Below are 21861 nucleotides of genomic sequence, written 5' to 3' on the forward strand. Positions count from 1 at the left end.
GTTCTGATGCAGTCAAGGGTACGTCGCCGTTTCCAGGCCGTCGCGTTTGCTCCAGTCCGTTGTTCTGTTGGATTTGCAGCAGTATTTTCGTCTTATTAAAGGATTACAGTAATAAAAAATTGCGCATTTCAATTAACTTTATGATTTAATTAAAAAATTAAATTTATATTTATTTTTCAGTTGCTTGGCAAGCATCAGATTTGTTCCGCCAGTTGTGTACTGCAGGATGGTCTTCACTGGAACCAGAGGCTGCTATGGAAGATCAGGCGGAACGGTCTTGCCACTCATATTCGATAGGGACAACTGATTTTCCGTAAGGTAGGTCCTGCTTTTCTTCTGTTGGCGACCGCCTGCTTCGCGCTGTGGCCGGCTATGGAGTTGGATGGACCAATTGGCTGTGATGAGTACGTGGAGGGCGTGGATCACGGAGTGTTTGTGGCGCGTTTCACTGGAGTGTACCGTGAGACCGTCGGCCACAACGCGTTGAGGTAAGATCCTGAACAATTTACAATATAATATATAGTACTGTATTTTCGTGTTTTGATTTTTTGTATTGTCTAATAAAATATAGGATATTGGAATTCATGACGTTGTTTGTTTTCTAATCACTTTTTTCAATTTCCGAATTATTCTTACAGGATGCGGGTCACCGGCGGACGTGCGGATTGGGATACATGTTATACCTATTGAAGAGGGGCTGAGGTTGTTGTCTTAATTCGTCTGTTTCGCCGCCTTGACAGGATTACTGTAAAGTACGCCACGGACAATGGGAGCTTATCTCGACGCCTGGGACAGTCGAAGTTTGATGGATGACGATTCCAATACTAAGACTGTGCGCCACATCGGAATGAGGATCAACAATCAACGACCGGGATTTGAGGACGATTTCTAGTTGTCATATATATAAAGTGAGACTACGAATAAATTATTGTTATCTCGTGCAAGCTGTTCTGAGAGTTCTAAATTTTCTGTTTGGGGGTCAGAATCCGTGATTTTGAGCCTACACAAAAAAAAAACAATATCTTGTTGCATAGAACAAAATGTTGGACTACCATCCACATACTAATGCTCGAAAATGCCAGATTTTGCTGTCGAGCCCCTCTTTGCTCACTTCCCGAAACTATTACGTAGACTTTCTTTAATTTTAAATGTAAAATTATTTTTCCTTGCTAACAATTTCAAACAAAAGGGTTAGTTTTCATCAAGGTTAACAATATTTCAGGAACTTATTTTTTTACATTCAAAATCAATCCTTCTCTTGTTAGATCAATGTATGATTAAATCAGTAACAATTTGTCCAAATCAACTGTGATGTTAAACACCGTCTAAATAAAAATAAGCCTCGGCAAATTCACTTATTTCATAAGGCCAACTGGGTTAATTTTAGACAATACATAAGAACTAGATCTCCCTTTAAGACAGTCAATAAAAGTAACCGTCAGACTAAAGGTCCATTTCATTGACATATGTTCTTTGTAAAGTTATTATACACATTGTTGCATCAAACATTTCATAGCACTTTTAGGTCAACAATGTTTTATTTCACGGTGGGGGGAAAATCCCTAGATAGCCTAAAGAAAGGCGGGACCAGGGATCGTATTAAACATATAGTAATTGACCACCTACTCTCGGTATATTATTATTACTATTTGAATATTTTGTAGAGATTTCTAAATAAGTTTGATTTGTAGTGGTCATAAAAAATCTCTAAAAATAACGTATTTTTTTTCACGATTTTCGGGATCGTATATAAAATATAGGGATCCCAGAAATTGACCAGTCTAAGAAGATACTTTTCAGATAAGCCGGGACCGTATTAAAACATACAGGGATCCCGGGAATTGACCAGTTCAAGAATAATTATAGTTTTCAGAAAACCGGGATTGTATTAAAACATATAGGGATCCCGGGAATTGACCAGTTCAAGAATATAGTTTTCAGAAAAGCCGCAATCGTATTAAAATATATAGAGATCCCAGGAATTGGCCAGTTCAAGAATGTAGTTTTCAAAAAAGCTGGGATCGTATTAAAACATATAGGGATCCCGGGATTTGACCAATTCAAGAATATAGTCTTTAATTTTTCCAGTTAATTAGGCATATAATTATAAGTTTTGTGATTTCCACATTTTAAGTTTGTTAATAAATTGCTCTAAATATATTTATATCCTAAGTTAATTTAATTTAACGTTCATTAAATCACAGATTTATATTACAATAAAAATAAACACTTAACGTTTAATCGCCTTTCATAACGAAATAATCAACACAAATATAGTTTATTAGTTTTCCCTCTATATCTAATACGATCCCGGGCGTTCCGGATCCCGGGATTTCCCCCCCCCCCCACCTTATTTCACCTCCAACATGGTTTCGGATAAAAAAATCTTGTTTTTCACAACTTTTAGGACTTGTTGAGGATCTATCAAGGAACTTAATTCATAGTCAACAAACAGATTCAATACTGTTTAAATTTTTAAACACATTTTAAAGTTTTTGACTGTTACTCTTCAAATTACATTAGCATGGCATTCAAGACCACACACTTCAATTTGTAATTTTTTTGTCATAGTTCGCCTAAAGCCTGTCATGATTAATGGAAATAAGTCTGATGAGGTATCTGTTTCATCAGGTGTCCCACAGGGCACTGTCCTTAACCAACTTCTTACTCTACATAAATGACCTGTCTCAATGCATAATTTCACAGGTTTGGTTATATGTTGATGACACTGCTGTGTATATTATTATAACAGTTAACAGTACACATTGAGCATATCTTGCAAGAGCACTTAAATTTGATACAACAATGCAAAGGCACATGGAATACGGAAGGAAAACCCATCTGAATGTGTAGTATGTTCCTTTTAGATATGGTAGTCTTTGCCTGGCAAAATATAGTAGTCTATAGCCTGGCATGCAGTCTCTACTCCGCCTACTTTTTTTATGTCAGTTTAGTGGGTATTAATTACATTTACATTATAACATTTATAACATTAAGTGATCATGCTTCTGTTTATTTTAGGTTTGCTGACAGATTTGAAATTAAAATTACAAACATCAGGAAAATATGCTGATTTTCTGGAAGAATTCAAGTCGTGTAGAAAAGATGAAGATCGTTTGAAACTGTTGAATAGTTTAGACGAGGTCCAGGATATGGTTACAGGTAAGGCTTAAAACTATTGTTGTGGTACATTTCATAGGATTTCCGAAGATTTTGTCACAGGAAAGGTCTCAAACAATTGTCATGGTACGTTTCATAAGATTTCTGAAGACTTTGTCACAGGTAAGGCTTAAAACTATTACCATCGTATTATTGTCCTGATATGTTTCATAAGATTTACGAAGATTATGTGACAGGTTAGACTTAAAACTATTATCGTGGAACTTTTCATAAGATTTCTAATGATTTCCGGTCCAAACCAATTTTTTTATGGATACGAAGATGCTTTATTTAAAAACAATTTACACTTCAATCACATAGTATTTCTAAAAAAGGTTTTTGAAGATAACACATTGTTCATATAAAGTTACTATGATATCTATTAAATAAAGATTTGTCACTTAATAGCTTTAGTTTGTAAAATAATTTCATGAAATGTTGATATTTCTAGAAATGTAGAAAAAGAAGATCAAATTGAATATTGCCTTTTATCTACATGATAACATCATCTTTATACAATCTTTACTTTCAGTAAAAGTTGTAAAGAAATGTAAAAATGTTGAAGACTCAGTACATCTTCGGTCATCTATAGATTATGGTAAATATCCTGAAAATCTCAGGTAAATGTGTATTCCATCAAACATTTTGCTATCATAGTGGCAACTATTGTTTTGACCCAATGTTGTTACAAAAAATTGTTGAATTCTAGATCATGCTATTGTTCTGTCTCCATCTCCCTACTGAAATTAGACTATCTATACTTATTTAAAGTACACTTGTTGTCTGCCCACTTAAATTAATATGTATGACTAGTTAATATGTGGCCACTGGTTTGATTGTCAGGTGATGCATTATATCTGGGTAACAATTGATCTTGGACATTGAGTTTATATGATAGCATTTGTCTATCACCACTGATACTGACAATTTCATGTCAGGTGTGATTAATTGTTGGTCTATTGTGAAGAAATAAGTAAATATTGGCTAGTTATCTAGAAAAGTCGGTAAGGTGGATATTGAAAATGTAATGTAAACACATTTGGTAACGTAAAATCTACGACTACTTTTCCATATTAAACCAAGAGGGCAGAAATCGATCAATATCAAGGGCCACTAAATCTCACGCATGGAATAGTGTGTCTGGATTTGAAGACTTTATATTTTAAAAGCTGCTTTCAAGCTGAAATAAAAGTCTCTGGGAAAATGATCAAAACATGAAAAGCATTGCTACACCAGCTCTTATATTTTCACTTGTGGCTACACCACTCATTAAAATATTGCATTTGATGTTCACTTAGAGAAATATATTACGATCGTACATGCAAGACAAACATATATCGTGTAACGTCTATGAGACTTGATAATGACATAGACAATAGCTCACTTAAAACTGTATCCTTTAATTTAAAGCTCACAATAAACTTAATCTTTTAGTTTATAGCTCACTTAAGGCTAATTCTATTAGTTTATTGCTCGCCATAAGCTTAAGTCTATTAATTTATAGCTCAATATAGACTTACCCTTATAATTTATAGCTAACGGTAGGCTTAATCTATTAATTTAAAGCTCACCATAGGCTTTTTCTAGTTAATAGTTTACCATAGACTCACTTAAAAACTGTATAGGTCATCGTAGATTTACTCTAATAATAGTTTATACCTCAGCATAGGCTTATATTAATAGTAAATGGCTCACTATAGACTTACACTAATAGATTACAGCTCACTATAAACTTACTCAAAAGTTTATAGCTCATAAAAGACTTACTTTATTAGTTTATAGCTTGCCATAGGCTTATTCTATTAGTTAATAGCTCGCCATAGGCTTACTCTGTAAAATTATAGCTCACTTTAGGTTTACTTTATTAGTTTACAGCTCACCACAAGCTTACTCTGTAAACTTATAGCTCACTATAGGCTTACCCCATTAGTTTATAGCTCACTATAGGCTTAATATATTAGTTTATAGCTCACTATAGGCTTACTCTATTAGTTTATAGCTCGCCATAGGCTTATTCTATTAGTTAATAGCTCGCCATAGGCTTACTCTGTAAAATTATAGCTCACTTTATGCTTACTCTATTAGTTTATAGCTCACCACAGGCTTACTCTGTAAAATAATAGCTCACTATAGGCTTACTTCGATAGTTTATAGCTCACCATTGGCTTACTCTATTAGTTAATAACTCAACATAGGCTTTCTGTGTAAAATAATAGCTCACTAAAGGCTTACTCCATTAGTTTGTAGCTCACTATAGGCTTACTCTGTTAGTTTATAGCTCACTATTGGCTTACTCTATTTGTTCATAGCTCGCCATAGGCTTATTCTATTTAGTTAATAGCTCACCACAGGCTTACTCTGTAAAATAATAGCTCACTATAGGCTTACTTCGATAGTTTATAGCTCACTATAGGCTTACTCCGATAGTTTATAGCTCACCATTGGCTTACTCTATTAGTTAATAACTCAACATAGGCTTTCTGTGTAAAATAATAGCTCACTAAAGGCTTACTCCATTAGTTTGTAGCTCACTATAGGCTTACTCTGTTAGTTTATAGCTCACTATTGGCTTACTCTATTTGTTCATAGCTCGCCATAGGCTTATTCTATTTAGTTAATAGCTCACCATAGGCTTACTCTGTAAAATTATAGCTCACTATAGACTTACTCCATTAGTTCAAAGCTCACCATAGGCTTTCTCTATTAGTTTATAGCTCACTATAGGCTTACTCTATTAGTTTATAGCTCGCCATACGCTTACTCTGTAAAATTATAGCTCAATATAGGCTTACTCCATTAGTTAATAGCTCACCATAGACTTACTCTAATAGTTTATAGCTCACTTAAGGCTTACTCTTTAAGTTTATAGCTCATTATAGGTTTACTCCATTAGTTTATATCTTACTATAGGCTTACTCCAATAGTTTATAGCTAAACAAAGACTTATTCTATTATTTTACAGCTCACCATAAACTTACTTTAATAGTTCAAAGCTTACCATAGACTTACTCTATTAGTTTAAAGCTCACCATAGGCTTATTCTAAATTTCTTTAAATTAATTTAACTTCCTTTTGAAATAAATATTTCTTGATTGTGGCGTGGCATAGGGGTTAAAACGTCTTATTTAGTTATCAAAGGATTGCTGGTTGTATAGGTTTAAACCCGATCAGGAGCAAGCCGTTGTTTCCTTAAGCGCGAAACTATACATTCATTACTTAGTACTGGTTGGTGTCAGGAACATATTCCAGAGTGTTTCTCTAAGCTCATAGCTTCCAACACAATCGAACTACAATAAATTCGTATAAATAAATAAAATTTCTTTGAAATGCTCTATTTAATCTATAGGAGAAAAATGAAGCTGATAGAATGATGGATGAAATAAAACAAGATTGGTTGAGCCGAGGAAAGAACTCCGTGTAAAGATGCTGACCCCGCCCGGGACCTCTTACGGCATCTTATTGTCAAAGGATGGAAATGCCTGTAATGTTTATACTTATTATTCCACTTAAATGTTTTACATAAAAAATGTTGTACCTCAAATTTAGAGGTAAATAAAAAATGTGACATGTGAGGAAGTTATCCAGCTAGCTTACGGAACGTCGGTGGTTCTACTCAGGTGCTACTCAGGTTCCCGTTTGTGCCTGAAATAATGCACGGAAGGGCATCGGAGATCTTCCTCCACCAGTAATGCTGGAACATCGCGATATGACCTATACTGTGTCGATGTGATGTAAAACCCAAATAAAAAAAAGAAATATGACACATCAGTACAGGTGTGCAGTGGCAGGTGATTTATTTATCTGCTGGTTTTAGTTCTACAACGAACAGTCAAGAGTGGTTAATGCTTCACACAAGTAATCTAAGTTTTGTCAGCCTCATTGGATCAAACCCCATCAGGGACAAGAACTTTACACTCATTGTTTAGTTATGGTGGGTTCCAAGAATTGGATATAAGTTTATAGCTTACAACACAATTGAATTGAAAATGAATTTGCATTTTTGTATTTGAAATACTTATATAAAATATGCCAATTGTTGACCAATCCATTTTAAAGTAAATACTGGTTATTAGAAGGGTGATGTCAGTGATCTATAGAAATCTTCTCTTCTGTGCACAAGGCCTCTCACACCTTTTATTGGAAGAAAACCAGCCTGGTTTTGTGACCGTTCATATTGCTTGTTTCTCTGTTGACGAAAACACTGCTAATTAAAAGTCCTTCATTGTACTTTTATTTTTATATTTCCAGTTACAGAAACTTCTATACACCGCAACTTTGTCACAGAATCCTGAAAAACTTGAACAGCTGAGTCTATTCCAGCCAAAGTTGGTCACATCTGTTGTCAAAACTGGAATAAAACCATCACAGTCTAAAACATTCAACAAAAGACAGGACAGTGGAGATAAACTGGCAAAGAGATCTGTTGATAAGGAATCTGACAATGATGCTAATTTAGAGAGTGACTCAGAAACAAAGAATGTTGACAATAAACCTGACGGTAATATATTTAAGAAATAATATCAGTCTTAGCGGTGTTAATCGGCTATTTAACACCAGTTTGGAGTTTTGATGCATAGGAATTGACCACAAAGGCTGTAGGCCTAAGTGGTGAGTTTTTTCGCATTAAAACAACAAAACCTGTGTTAAATAGCCGATAAACACGGCTAAGACCGATATTATTTAAATTCTAACATGATAAAATAAGGAAGATTGTGTTTACATCAGTGCCCCATTTATCATTCTTGTATGTTTGAAAAAACGTCAGCTTGTTTATGAATGAGTTGTTTACTTAGGATGATGTCATTACGCTGCATATGGATTGGCGCCGTTTTGTCAAAATATTTTTTAACTGATATGAATCAAATATGTGATGTTAGTGTATGTGAGATATTACTTCAGTATTGTAATAAGAACTGAAAATATAAATAAAAATGCTTTTTATGGTTGCTTTAAAAGGCTTTGTCAACTATATAATAGAGGGTGAAAACATAACAGACGCATATCCAAGTAGTCCCTAACCAGTATTTATTGGCAGTTTAACACCATTTTTATCCTTCTTTGTCTATAGTGACAAAATCATGTGGAGTGTTAGAATAGATTATTCTCCTTTACTTTTTTTTATTTTTGTTGAATAACTCATAATTGATGGAATCTTTCAGTGGCATAATTGTGTTTTTGATTACTCGTCGAGCAAAACTATTAAATAAAAAAATGATAGAATAAAAGGAATAACCGTTTTATCTTGGTGACAAGAACTCGTATTAAAAATATCCTAAATAGAAAACTATACAACGTACTCTATACAAATTCATTTTCATAGGTGTATTGAAGTACATACATCAATAAACAACACATTCGGCCGAGTTTTAATCCATGCCAATGAAACGAAAGTTGAATATTTACGGATAGCCGATATATTGGAGATTGTTATAAAAGTGAAAATTTTCTGTACTTTTCTCTAAATTGGTGTTAAGAAATGAGTTCCTTTTAAGCGATAATTCCTTATAACCATGTTCGCTATAACCGTATGTTTTTATATGAAATAAAGAAGGGCAAAATTGGGGCCAAAATAATTTGTTCCTTATAACCGGAGGTTCGCTATAACCGTGTTCGCTATAAATGAAGTTTACTGTATTTATCACCATATATCTGCTGCATGACTAATGCAGTAGGGCTATTTTTGCATATTTTGACCTGTTTTTTTGGCAATTGATGTTTTTAATGTTGTTTCCATTCAGTTCAATAAAAATGATTTTATCATGTAGGTGATGCAAATAGCATTGAAAAAAGCAAGATTGTCGAGAAACCTGGTGACTTTGTGGGTAAATACGCAACCCCATCTAGCTTATCAGTAAGTTAATTGTCTGTCTGTAAATAAATGTGGTAGACAATTTGTAATCATTACCAATTTATGTCATGTTTTAAGTCATTACCAAGTATGTGATGTTTTTTTCCTTTACCAATTCATATGTAATGTTTTAAGCCATCACCAATTCATGTCATTTTTAAGCCATTACCAAGTATGAGATGTTTTTTTTCCATTACCAATTCATATGTAATGTTTTAAGCCATCACCAATTCATGTCATTTTTAAGCCATTACCAAGTATGAGATGTTTTTTTTCCATCACCAATTCATGTCATTTTTTAAGCCATTACCAATTCATTTCCTATTATTCTGATGTCCTATGTTTTTGATGTCATGTTTTTATATGCCCGAAAGAATTTCGGACATATTATGTTATACACTCTGGCGTCCGTCTGTCTGTCCGAGCAAACATTTGATTATTATGAGCTTCATTCCGTAGTTAAATAAAGAACATAAACTCATCAAATTAAAATTAAGAGCTATCTTTTTGTTTTTATGAGCTTATTTTGCTTATGGACGTTGGTCCAGGTGGTGTTTATGAGCTGATTTGCCTCATAAACATCAAATTTTGGTACGTCCGTCCGTCTGTACGTCCGTCCGTTAGCAATTTGGTTTCCGGAGCATAACTTAAGTTCCATTTGGCCCACAATATTCAAACTTCATAGGATGATTGTCCATATTGGGTAGAAGACCCCTATTGATTTTGGGGTCATAAGGTCAAAGGTCAAGGTCACTATTACCTTAAAACTGGAAACAGTTTTCGGGACATAACTTAAGTTCCATTTGGCCTACAGTGTTCAAACTTCATTGAATGATTGTCCATATTAGGTAGAAAACCCCTATTGATTTTGGGGTCACAAGGTCAAAGGTCAAGGTCACTATGACCTTAGAACTGAAAACAGTTTTCGGAGCATAACTTAAGTTCAATTTGGCCCACAGTGTTCAAACTTCATAGGATGATTGTTCATATTGGGTAGAAGACCCCTATTGATTTTGGGGTCACAAGGTCAAAGGTCAAGGCCACTATGACCTTAAAACTGAAAACAGTTTTCGGAGCATAACTTAAGTTCCATTTGGCCTACAGTGTTTAAACTTCATAGGATGATTGTCCATATTAGGTAGAAGACCCCTATTGATTTTGGGGTCACTAGGTCAAAGGTCAAGGTCACTATGACCTTAAAACTGAAAACAGTTTCCGGAGCATAACTTAAGTTCCACTTGGCCCACAGTGTTCAAACCTCATAGGATGATTGTCCATATTGGGTAGAAGATCCCTATTGATTTTGGGGTTACAAGGTCAAAGGTCAAGGCAACTATTAACTTTAAACAAAAAACAGTTCCAGAGCATAACTTAATTTCTATTTGGCCCACAGTGTTCAAATTTCATAGGATGATTATCCATATTGGGTAGAAGACCCCTATTGATTTTGGGGTCACAAGGTCAAAGGTCAAGGTCACTATAACTTAGAAATTGAAAACAGTTTCTTGAGCATAACTTAAGTTCCATTTAGCCCACAATATTCAAACTTCAAAGGATGATTGTCCATATTTGGTAGAAGACCCCTGTTGATTTTGGGGCCCCAATGTCAAGGTCACTATTACCTTAGAATTGAAAACAGTTTCTTGGGCATAACTTAAGTTCCATTTGGACAACAATATTGAAACTTTAAAGGAGGATTGTTAATTGAAGGAGGTAATACTTTATTGAAATCCCATGTCTTACAAATGCTTCATCTTTACTAAAAAAAATCACTTTCGGGCATATAATGCTCCACCTAGCGGTGCTCTTGTTAGCCATTTCAATTCTTATTTTGTACTTAACTATTAATCAACAATGCTGATTTTAGCCATTATGTATTTATGTTTGATTTAAGCTTGTGACCTTTTATCTCCTATTAAAGCTACTAAGCAATTATTTCTGACCTTGAGAAAGAAATAATGCTTATATTTCCTAAAATTGGTTTTAATCGTTATAGAAATATATATTAATTAATTAAGAGTTTTAGAATAACCAAAGAATGATTGGAATAAAGTATAAAGTTTGGATAGTTCTTTCAATGTAGTTGAACTGAAAAGGTATTTTACAATGGTCATGATTATTACCATTAACAATAATAAAAGTTCTTTTTTATACAGGAATATTACATAGAAACGACAAGTGGTGAAAAACCATTGATTATACTACATCTTCTTCATCATCTAAAGTATAGAAACATCCTTTGCTTCACAAATTCTGTAGAGTCAACACACAGGTAATTTACAACAATTTGTCAGGGCTTTAATTCAGGCAGGTTTATTTCCCATTACTGGGGCATTAAATTTTAGAGTGTTACAAAAACTAAACCGGGTGTTTTCCTTTGATATTTGATTTTGTGTATATACATTGCAGATTTTTATGTTTATTTAGTTAATGGAATATTTGAAAATCTTGAATATTTGATTTTGTATACATGTATTTACATTTTGTAAATTTAATATTACAGATTATTTATGTTCATTTAGTTAATTGAATGTTTATCTTAAATATTTGATTTTGTATACAAAATTTATTTTCTTGTAAATTTATATTGCAGATTATTTATGTTTATTTAGTTTATCTTAAATATTTTATTTATATTTGTATATTTTGTCACAGGTTGTTTATGTTAATCAAGTTATATGGAGGGATTGAGGTAAAAGAATTCTCCTCTAGTATACATGTAGCTCGCAGGAATGCCATCTTGAAGAAATTTGAGGCTGGCAAAATTGATATGTGAGTTAAATATTGTAATATTATAATTTCTATTTGACTTTTTAAAGTGAGTCTATTTTACAAGGTGTCAGTCTTGGTGCATTAACTGCTTCAGATTTTGCATAAATTTGAATATTTCATATGTTTAAGGGTTTGTATGAAATTTTATAGCTTATTTAACCATTAAAGGAATTCTGTTGGAATGTCATGCATGTGCTTGTTATTATAGTGATATATACATTATGATCATAATTCAAGATATCTTACTTAATAATGAATATTTACAATATCTAAATTCTTAATATCTTAATTTGCAATATCTTAATTCGTTATATCTAAATTAACAATATCTTTATTCACAATAGCTAAATATACAATATCTAAAATCACAATATCTAAATTCATTATATCTAAATTAACAATATCTTTATTCACAATAGCTAAATATACAATATCTAAAATCACAATATCTAAATTCGTTATATCTAAATTAACAATATCTTTATTCACAATATCTAAATTCATTATATCTAAATTAACAATATCTTTATTCACAATAGCTAAATATACAATATCTAAAATCACAATATCTTTATTCACAATATCTAAATTAACAATATCTTTATTCACAATATCTAAATTGGTTATATCTAAATTAACAATATCTTTATTCACAATAGCTAAATATATCTAAAATCACAATATCTGATTTACAACATCTAAAGTCACAATTCCAAAATTCACAATATCTAAATTTCCAATATCTATATTTGTCATATATCTAAATTTACATTATCTGAAATTTACAAATCTAAATACACAATATATTAAGCCACAATATCTTAATTTACAATATTCAAGTTCACAATATTCAAATTCACAATATAATTATTTACAATATCTAAATTCACAATATCTTAAATCACAATATCTAAATTTACAATATCTGAAGACGAACAGAAGAAGTTAAAGCAGCACGCCTCCAGATTCATCCTAATTTTAATGAAAATTTTAAAAATGTATTTAAAGGTAAAATATTGTGAAATGAACAAAGAAAGTGCTTGACACATTACAATCGGCACTTAAAATCCACGTAAAGTACCAAAAAGAGATCAAAACATGCATAAATAGCCCCTACTGTGTTAGTAACACAGTAGAAATATGGTGATAAATACTACAAAATACAGTCATTAATTGCACATAAGATATAAATTATCACTTGAATCTTAAATTTGTTTACTTTTCTCAAAGTTTTAGTATGTTTTTTCCAAGTTTAATTTTCTTGAAATATTTTGGGTCGTCTGGAGGCATGCAACTTTAACATTTTCTATCAATACCATAAATTAATTCTATATTTTACCTGTTTATAGCCTTGTGTGCTCAGATGCTATGGCTAGAGGAATGGACATAACAACAGTGAAATATGTAATATCTTATGACCCACCCTCATACATACAGACTTACATACATCGTATTGGTAGGACAGCTAGAGCGGGCAAGGAAGGGTCTGCATTTACTCTATTACAAAAGAAAGAGGTATGAAAGTCTGAAATTTACATCAAATGGTATTATTGATTGCTATGAATTTTAAAAAAATGTACCTTGAATTATACTTATCTATTGTTTGCAAGATGCAGAGACTGTTTCTTAGGTACAGATATTGTTTGTTAGTGTACATGTGTACATGCATATCAAGGATACTTGTGTACTTGCATATCTAGGATACTTATGTACATACATATCAAGGATACATGTGTACATGCATGTCTAGGATACATGTGTACATGCATATCTAGGATACTTGTGTACATGCATATCTAGGATAAATGTGTACGTGCATATCTAGGATACTTGTGTACTTGCATATCTAGGATACTTATGTACATACATATCAAGGATACATGTGTACATGCATGTATAGGATACATGTGTACATGCATATCTAGAATACATGTGTACATGCATATCTAGGGTAAATGTGTACATGCATATCTAGGATACTTGTGTACATGCATATCTAGGATACTTGTGTACATGCATATCTAGGATACTTGTGTGCATGCATATCTAGGATACATGTGTACATGCATGTCTAGGATACATGTGTACATGCATATCTAGGATACATGTGTACATGCATATCTAGGATACTTATGTACATGCATATCTAGGATACATGTGTACATGCATATCTAGGGTACATGTGTACATGCATATCTAGGATACTTGTGTACATGCATATCTAGGATACACGTGTACATGCGTATCTAGGATACTTGTGTACATGCATATCTAGAATAAATGTGTACATGCGTATCTAGAATACTTGTTTACATGCATATCTAGAATACATGTGTACATGCATATCTAGAATACTTGTGTACATGCATATCTAGAATACATGTGTACATGCATATCTAGAATACTTGTGTACATGCATATCTAGAATACATCTGTACATGCATATCTAGAATACTTGTGTACATGCATATCTAGAATACATGTGTACATGCATATCTAGAATACTTGTGAACATGCATATCTAGAATAAATGTGTACATGCATATCTAGGGTACATGTGTACATGCATATCTAGGGTACTTGTGTACATGCATATCTAGAATACATGTGTACATGCATATCTAGAATACATGTGTACATGCATATCTAGGATACATGTGTACATGCATATCTAGGATACATGTGTACATGCATATCTAGGATACATGTGTACATGCATATCTAGGATACATGTGTACATGCATATCTAGGATACTTGTGAGCATGCATATCTAGCATACTTGTGTTCATGCATATCTAGAATACTTGTGTTCATGCATATCTAGGATACATATGTACATGCATATCTAGAATACATGTGTACATGCATATCTAGGTTACTTTGTGAGCATGCATATCTAGCATACTTGTGTACATGCATATCTAGGAGACTTGTGTAACATGCATATCTAGAATACATGTGTACATGCATATCTAGGATAAATGTGTACATGCATATCTAGGATACATGTGTACATTCATATCTAGGATATATGTGTTATGCTGTCTTATTGGGCATTTATAGTGGTTATTTAACGTAATGTTAAAGGGAGTATTGAAAAGGCACACATATATGTGTATCGTCTGTAATATAAGAACGTATGTATAAATTAAAAAAATGGGTTGAAATTATATTGTAAAAAAACTAGGAAAGACTTTCATTTTGTTTGTTTCAGTTTTTCCACTTTAAGAAGATGGTAATGAGAGACACGCCGGTTAAATGGTACATATACGTACCCTCTCTTGAATAAATCTGCGCTTAGAAAGAAATGAACGTTTAAAAAGGCCAATTATACCAAAATCACTGAAGAACAATTAAAACGCTCTAGTTATACTGATAAAGGTAGTAGATTTTGGTCGCTATATACAAAATGATAGTTTACTAGTGCAATTTATATAATTAGTATATTAACTCTGGAAGTGACTCTTTTAACCGATAGCATGGCTTAACACGTCCAAGATTTAGGAATTTGTTGCTAGTTGTGTAACTTAAACAGCTATCAAGAGCAAATAAATAGCACCGACTCAACGATCAGATTTTAGTAGATTCTCTACGCGCAGGAAGCTGCTTAGGTTGTTGTTGCTAAAGTTAAACCGATGATATGCATGTCTGGGCAACGGCCATTGCTTCCTTTATCAAAATAAATTCACACTCTTCAGTTGGTTCCAGGTGTGTCATTTGGCTTTAAAGCTTTCTATACAATCAGGCTTAAATAGATTCTGTATAAACGTATGATAGGTCTGATTTTTATGGTTTGCCTGCTTGTTCTACCAAACACCACATTCTTATTGTAGTTCATAGAGTCCTTATTTATTTGATGTACATTCGTTTTAAAGACACACTATGCCTCAGAACCAGTAGAAATATTTTTACTGTTTTTAGAAAGGGCATACATGAGTTTTATAACATATTAAGAAATATGTTTTTTAGAACATGTTTAGATTTATGTGACCTAAAGAAAGCACTGTAATTGTGCAAAAAGACTAAGAATATTAACAACCAATCAAACTGTTTAAAAAATTTGTTTAACTTTAGTTAAGCTCGTTTTTAAACGTTTAATAAAGTAACTAAAAGTATTATTACAAAAATACTCACACTATCAACGTATATTCAATTGCTCACGTGAATGTGTGCTAATGAGACAATTGTTAGAAGTTGGGTTTAAGAACTATAGTCAATCGAAGTTATTTAATAGCTAAAGTAATTATAGTATTATAGATGTTTCTGTGTCGATTATGTGCGGCACCAATTATTATATATTTATTAAGGTGTAGTTTGTTACGACAACATAATGGTGGGCATGAAAATACAATGCAGACAAACATTCTAATTTTCAGTTTGTATAAGAAAATTATATTAATTACTATCGTCTCTAATCTTTCAAGACATCAGTATTTTGTGTTCTTTATGGCAAAACAGTCATTTTACTGTACATTGAACTCACTTTAATTACTATAATCGTTTATTACATATTCGTCTTATGGATAACTCTTGAATTAGATCGATAGAACATACTTATGAGAGTAATGAGGTATGTAAATCTGAAACAGAGTTTCGTATATTACGTTGAGGTGGTGTCTCTAGCTTGTGTTCCATTATAGTAAATCATTGGTAACTATATTTCTTCATTTTTAGTGGCTGAGAAATATAACGTTAGTAAATATCAAATTCCAAATCAGCAGGCTCGTTTTTGCATCCCTGCGAGTGTCAGTAAACAACTGTATTTCTTTTATTTTGATGCTCGAGAAAACGATTGGCAGTGAAAAAATCTATTACATAATCGACAATTATATAATCGTCCACATAATGCCAAATTAACAGACTCTTATACTCACCTATGCAAATTAGCAGACGCGCTTCTTAAATTGACCCACAATATACAGACCCTGGTTTAATTGTTGCTCTTCATGAAAAGTTATGGTAACACAATGCAAAATCTCTCACACTCACTAGACATACTGTTACAATGGAGGGTTTATCCAATCTCCAACACTTTACCTGCTCAAAACAACTTTATCTCTCAGGGAAAGACCATTTTAGAATTGACGTACATTGACATATGTACTGACTGTAAGAAATTTGTCTAAATGAAACATATACTCATAATGGTATTATTTGCAGAAATAGAAAACGCGAAGAGAAAATACACGGCGCCAAGAGAGTTACAGAAGGCAAGAGATATAAGAAAATCCCTGGATAATGTATTATAGTGTATGTTATAAGGATATATATTTTTTGGAAAGATTTAACACACTGCACAAAGGCTTCTTTTGTCTTTTTATTAAGAGGTTTTGTGTCCACGTAATGTGTGAACGTTTGCCTATCATTATGTCCCCCTTCGAAGAAAGATGTGGTCATATTGTTTTGCATAATGTCTGTGGGTCGGGGTCCCTGTTCTCATCGCCTTGGTAGAACCCACATGGTTCTCACTGATTATCTTAAAATCTATAAATCAATTTAACAATTTTTTCGTTGAAAGTACAACTGAGATATAGCTCATGTAACTTTTATAGGACAGAACATTTATGTCTTCCTCTGTAAATTTTAAATGCCTACAACTTAGATATTTGTCATGAATCATTGACAGTAGCAAACATCAACACATATTTTAAGAATTATGATGCTTTAGTAAAGAATGACAAACCCAATGTGACATACTAAAATTGTGAAATCAATCCACGTCCATCATGTCCAGTTATTGTTAGCTCACCTGTCACAAAAATGGTGAGCTTTTGTGATCGCTTTTCGTCCGGCGTCCGTCCGGCCTTCCGTCTGTAAACTTTTACTTTAAATGACATCTCCTCATAAACCACTAAGCCAATTTCATCCAAACTGTACAGGAATGTTCCTTTGGTAGTCAACTTTAACAATTGTTCAAAGAATTTAATTCCAAGCAGAACTCTGGTTGCCATGGCAACCGAAAGAAAAAAACTTAAAATATCTTCTTTTAGAAAACCATAAGAGCTAGAGCTTAAATATTTGGCATGAAACATCATCTAGTCAGTGTCTATCAAGTTTGAACAAATAAATGCCCTTGGGTCAAAATTGGCTCCGCCCGGGGTGGGGGGTATTGATTTTCCTTATTTATATATAGTAAAAACTTAAAAAATCTTCTTCTTAAAACCCAAATAGGTAGAGCTTAGCTATTAAACATGAAACATATTCTAGTGAGTGCCTACCAAGTTTGTTCAAATAAAGCCCTGGGGTCAAAATTGGCCCCACCCCAGGTTGTCATTGTTTTTCCCTTTATGTATATAGTAAAAACTTTTAGAGCTAGAGCTAAGATATTTAGCATGAAACATCTTCTAATTGGTGTCTAAATAAGGGCCCTAGGGTTAAAATTGGCCCCACCCCGAGGATCATTGATTTTCCTTGTATGTATATAGTAAAAACTTAAAAAATTCTTCTGTTAAAAATCCAAAGAGCTACAGTGTAGATATTGAGCATGAATTATCTGCAAGTGAGTGTCCACCAATTTTGTTCAAATAAAAGCTCTGGGGACAAAACTGGCCCGCCCAGAGGGGGGGGGGGAGTGGCATTGTTTTTCTCTATATGTGTATAGTAAAAACTTAAAAAATCTTCTTAGAGGTTAGATATTTATCATGAAACATCTTTAAATGGGTGTCTACCAAGTTTGTTCAAATAAAAGCCCCTGGATTAAAATTGGCCCCGCCCCGGGGGCCTATATACAGGTGAGCGATTTCAGGGCCATCATGGCCCTCTTGTTACATAGAATCATAATTAAATGAACTCTGCTGTAGTTTTTGCCATGAAACGAATCAAAATATTGTAATTTGTGTGTAGGCTTTTGCAAAAAAATTATTCCAAAATTTCAGATAGTTCGCTGACTCTGTTTTCCAGAATATTCCTTTATATTGTGAAAATGATATTGTTTCCGTGAAGCTACTTCATTACGAAAGAGCTTGCAGAAAAAAATGCAACTACGAGAACAATAATACAATAAGGAATATTATGATGCTGGTATGAATGCTAGATATCCTGACAAATAAAAAACAAATTCTTTTTTTTTTGTAACATAAAAAATGTCACCATAAATGAAATGTTCTTCATGGACTACTCTCCTGCGCATCGGTCGAATGTTCCACTATCGCTCACGTCTGAAGTAACGGGAGTGTATTCAGTAAGCTGCGAAGGGAGCGTATTCATGGACGTGATTTTATATTTTTACATATTTTCCAGGCATCTCATAATATTTTTCTTGTAGAATTACTGAATGATTTAAACTTTTTTTTCTAGTTTCTTTGGTCGCTTCATACTTATCTGAGTAATTTAATACAAGATTGATAACTACCAAATTGAACAAAATATATTACGTGACCAATTAAGTGTACATCTAGTAAAGTTATTCATAATAAAAGATTTAAAGACTTGTCAAAATGATAAAAAACATTCTTTAATTTAATCCGGTTTCTCTGATAAAAGTTCAAAATAAAATATATGTATAAGTAAGAAATAAAATACGTCTACATGGATATATGTATAAGAAATATTTTTTGAAAGCGGTCTAGTATAATTTGAGCTGTCAAACAATAATTTTATAATAAATTTACAGCACCATAGAGCGATATTTCTTTTCCACCAAAATTGTCTGTGTAAGATGTCAATTTACAAATAAAGGAAACAAGGCTTTATATTTAGTGACTTTGTTGATTTTTATCTATTTAGTACGCGAATTCAACCTGTCCAATTGCAGTGTGTGATCATTGGGAAATCCAACTTTCTTTTCGTTTTGGTACAATTTCAATTATAAGGTAAGGGTGTATACGTATAGAACTTTAGTTTCCATTTAGGGAGGTCGGATTTTCTGTTATTGTGAAATGTTGGCTTTTATATAGTTTGAAATCATCTTATAAATTGTTGCGCTAGGTTTATTACATATTGTTGGATGTGTTCACATGACCGAGTGTCCCGTCGTTTAGACGGGTGGTTTTACAGGGAATGCCATTATCAAAGAGAAATTGTTGTTTTATATAATATCCGTGAAATCTTTAATGCTATTAGTATTAGCAAGGACGTACGAAGGGAATATCTATAAAACAAATGCAATTCTGTTTTATGTTACTAGCCAGCATGATTTCCGAGAAACAGATTACGGCTCAGCAGATTTGTCAGTAAAGAACTGTGTCTATCAAGCTTGGGATGAATGGGATTGGTGTTTAACGGAGAGAATGAGTTTTGAGTGAAGAAGAGTGCAAAATTACGCTATTTAATGAATTCACTATATTAACGTTAAGATTCATTTACAGCTACTCGTAGATGAGTGGGAATTTTATAGGTCATCCGTTGCGGTTCGAGTCAAATAGAAGGTACAACAACTCCAGGATTACGGTCTGACACAGATTACCTTATATCTAAGAATAAATTTAATGTGATACAAGACTGGAGTGAATGGGAATATGGTAAACATAATTTGTTAATGATTCAAGATGAGTATGTCTCACCAGGATATTGTTTGTTACAAATATTAAGAGATGATGCTCCACTACCGTACATAGATGTAGTTAATGATAATTTTTATAGAGACAGAATGGGGAGAATATTGTTAAAAAATACAATATTCAATTTTCTTGGAAATAATGCATTAATGAGACACGGTCCAGCCTATTCTCAACAAGATGTTCCTGGGGTCAATGATTATGATTATGTTCCTGCCTTTCCCTCTCGGTTATACCCAGTTCAAGCAGGGCATTGGTTATGGCAACATAGAGAAGAGCATTGGCCTACAACTGATATGATACAGTACTGTAAGAACACGGGATGTTTTGTTGTAGGCGTTGGAAAAACAGGAAGTGTAAATGAAATACTTGAATGGAGAATATCGACATCATTTGCAGAGCGATTTTTAATTTTTAATCTTAACATAACACAAATCAGATGTTATGTTTTGATGAAAATGATACTGAAAACTTTTATTACTCATATGTTCCCCAACAGCATTTCAAGTTTCATGTGTAAAACGGTTTTGATACATTGTATTTCATATACAAGATCTGACGCATGGAAGGAAAATACCCTCTTTTCTTGTCCTATCATTTTGGGATTTTATCAACACTTTTACAGTTGTGTTCAAAATGAATACTGTCCTCAAATTTCTTCATTACACAAAATAATTTGATGAGCGTGCGATTTTCTCCAGAAACGAAGCCGTTAATACTTGAAACTCTTCGTTATGTAATCGAAAGTAATGGAAGGGCATTACTCGAAATTGAATGCGACAGTATTTGGGTCATCTTAGATCAGTACAAGTTTACAACCGCGGTTTTGATAGCCGTACAACATGCACATTTGATTTCCAAATCTGTATTTGGGAGCAATTACTAAATAAATACTGGCCATGTTTGCTTTAATGCCCACTCTCAATTAAAAGAAATTAATGATTTGTCACCAAGGACTACAATGCGATGCAAAAACTTTAACATTTATGTCATATCATCTAATAATCGAGCAATTAACACAAACATAGATAGAAGGTAGTTTAACCAAACTTTGATAGTACGAGTTCATGTAAGTACAGACTTGGATCTATTCTTAGCAGGCTTTAAACATTAACCAACAACATCCATTTTAACCATACAAGGGAAGGGCAACTTGAATTCATGATCATTAGGACTATGACAGACGATGTAGCCATCTGGTAAACTGAAAATCGCTGCTGTTATTTCAGTTGTTGTGGAGTATAGTGTGAGGGACTGACTTGATCCTGAAAAAATAGATTGAGGAGTTGTTTATGGATCTAAAGTGTTTTGTTGAACAGTGTGTGGGTGTTAGGATTCCAAGACATATGCATAGAAGAGAACTTTATTCTTCAACAGCGTTATGCTACGAATCAATATGAAGAATGGGAACTGCTTTCCACAATTTAACTCAGCAACATGTGTCTGTTTTATTACGATGTGAAATTAGACTAAGTTGTCCATTAGAACTCCAACATGAATGTTTAGGATCAACACAGGTAAGACTTGCTTACAGAAATGAAGGTATGATGAATGGATCGTAACATGGCCGTTGTAGACTCTCCCAC

At 33.1% G+C, this 21861-nt stretch overlaps 1 protein-coding gene across 1 annotated transcript; it reads left to right on the top strand.

Annotated features, from left to right (window-relative positions):
• Nucleotides 1-3001: 3001 nt before the first annotated feature.
• LOC132749846 (ATP-dependent RNA helicase DDX55-like) lies at nucleotides 3002-20631 on the top strand (the record flags this gene model as incomplete). The annotated part of the gene is made up of 10 exons (XM_060739758.1): nucleotides 3002-3162; nucleotides 3692-3779; nucleotides 6506-6640; nucleotides 7408-7657; nucleotides 8925-9010; nucleotides 11164-11279; nucleotides 11663-11779; nucleotides 13129-13294; nucleotides 14995-15015; nucleotides 20116-20631. Coding segments are annotated over exons 3-10 (1284 nt in total), but the record flags the coding sequence as incomplete, so codon positions are not given.
• Nucleotides 20632-21861: the final 1230 nt, after the last annotated feature.

This window comes from Ruditapes philippinarum, unplaced genomic scaffold (genome assembly GCF_026571515.1).
Source record: "Ruditapes philippinarum isolate M1 unplaced genomic scaffold, ASM2657151v2 ctg19864_1_1_1_1, whole genome shotgun sequence".
NCBI lineage: Eukaryota > Metazoa > Mollusca > Bivalvia > Venerida > Veneridae > Ruditapes > Ruditapes philippinarum.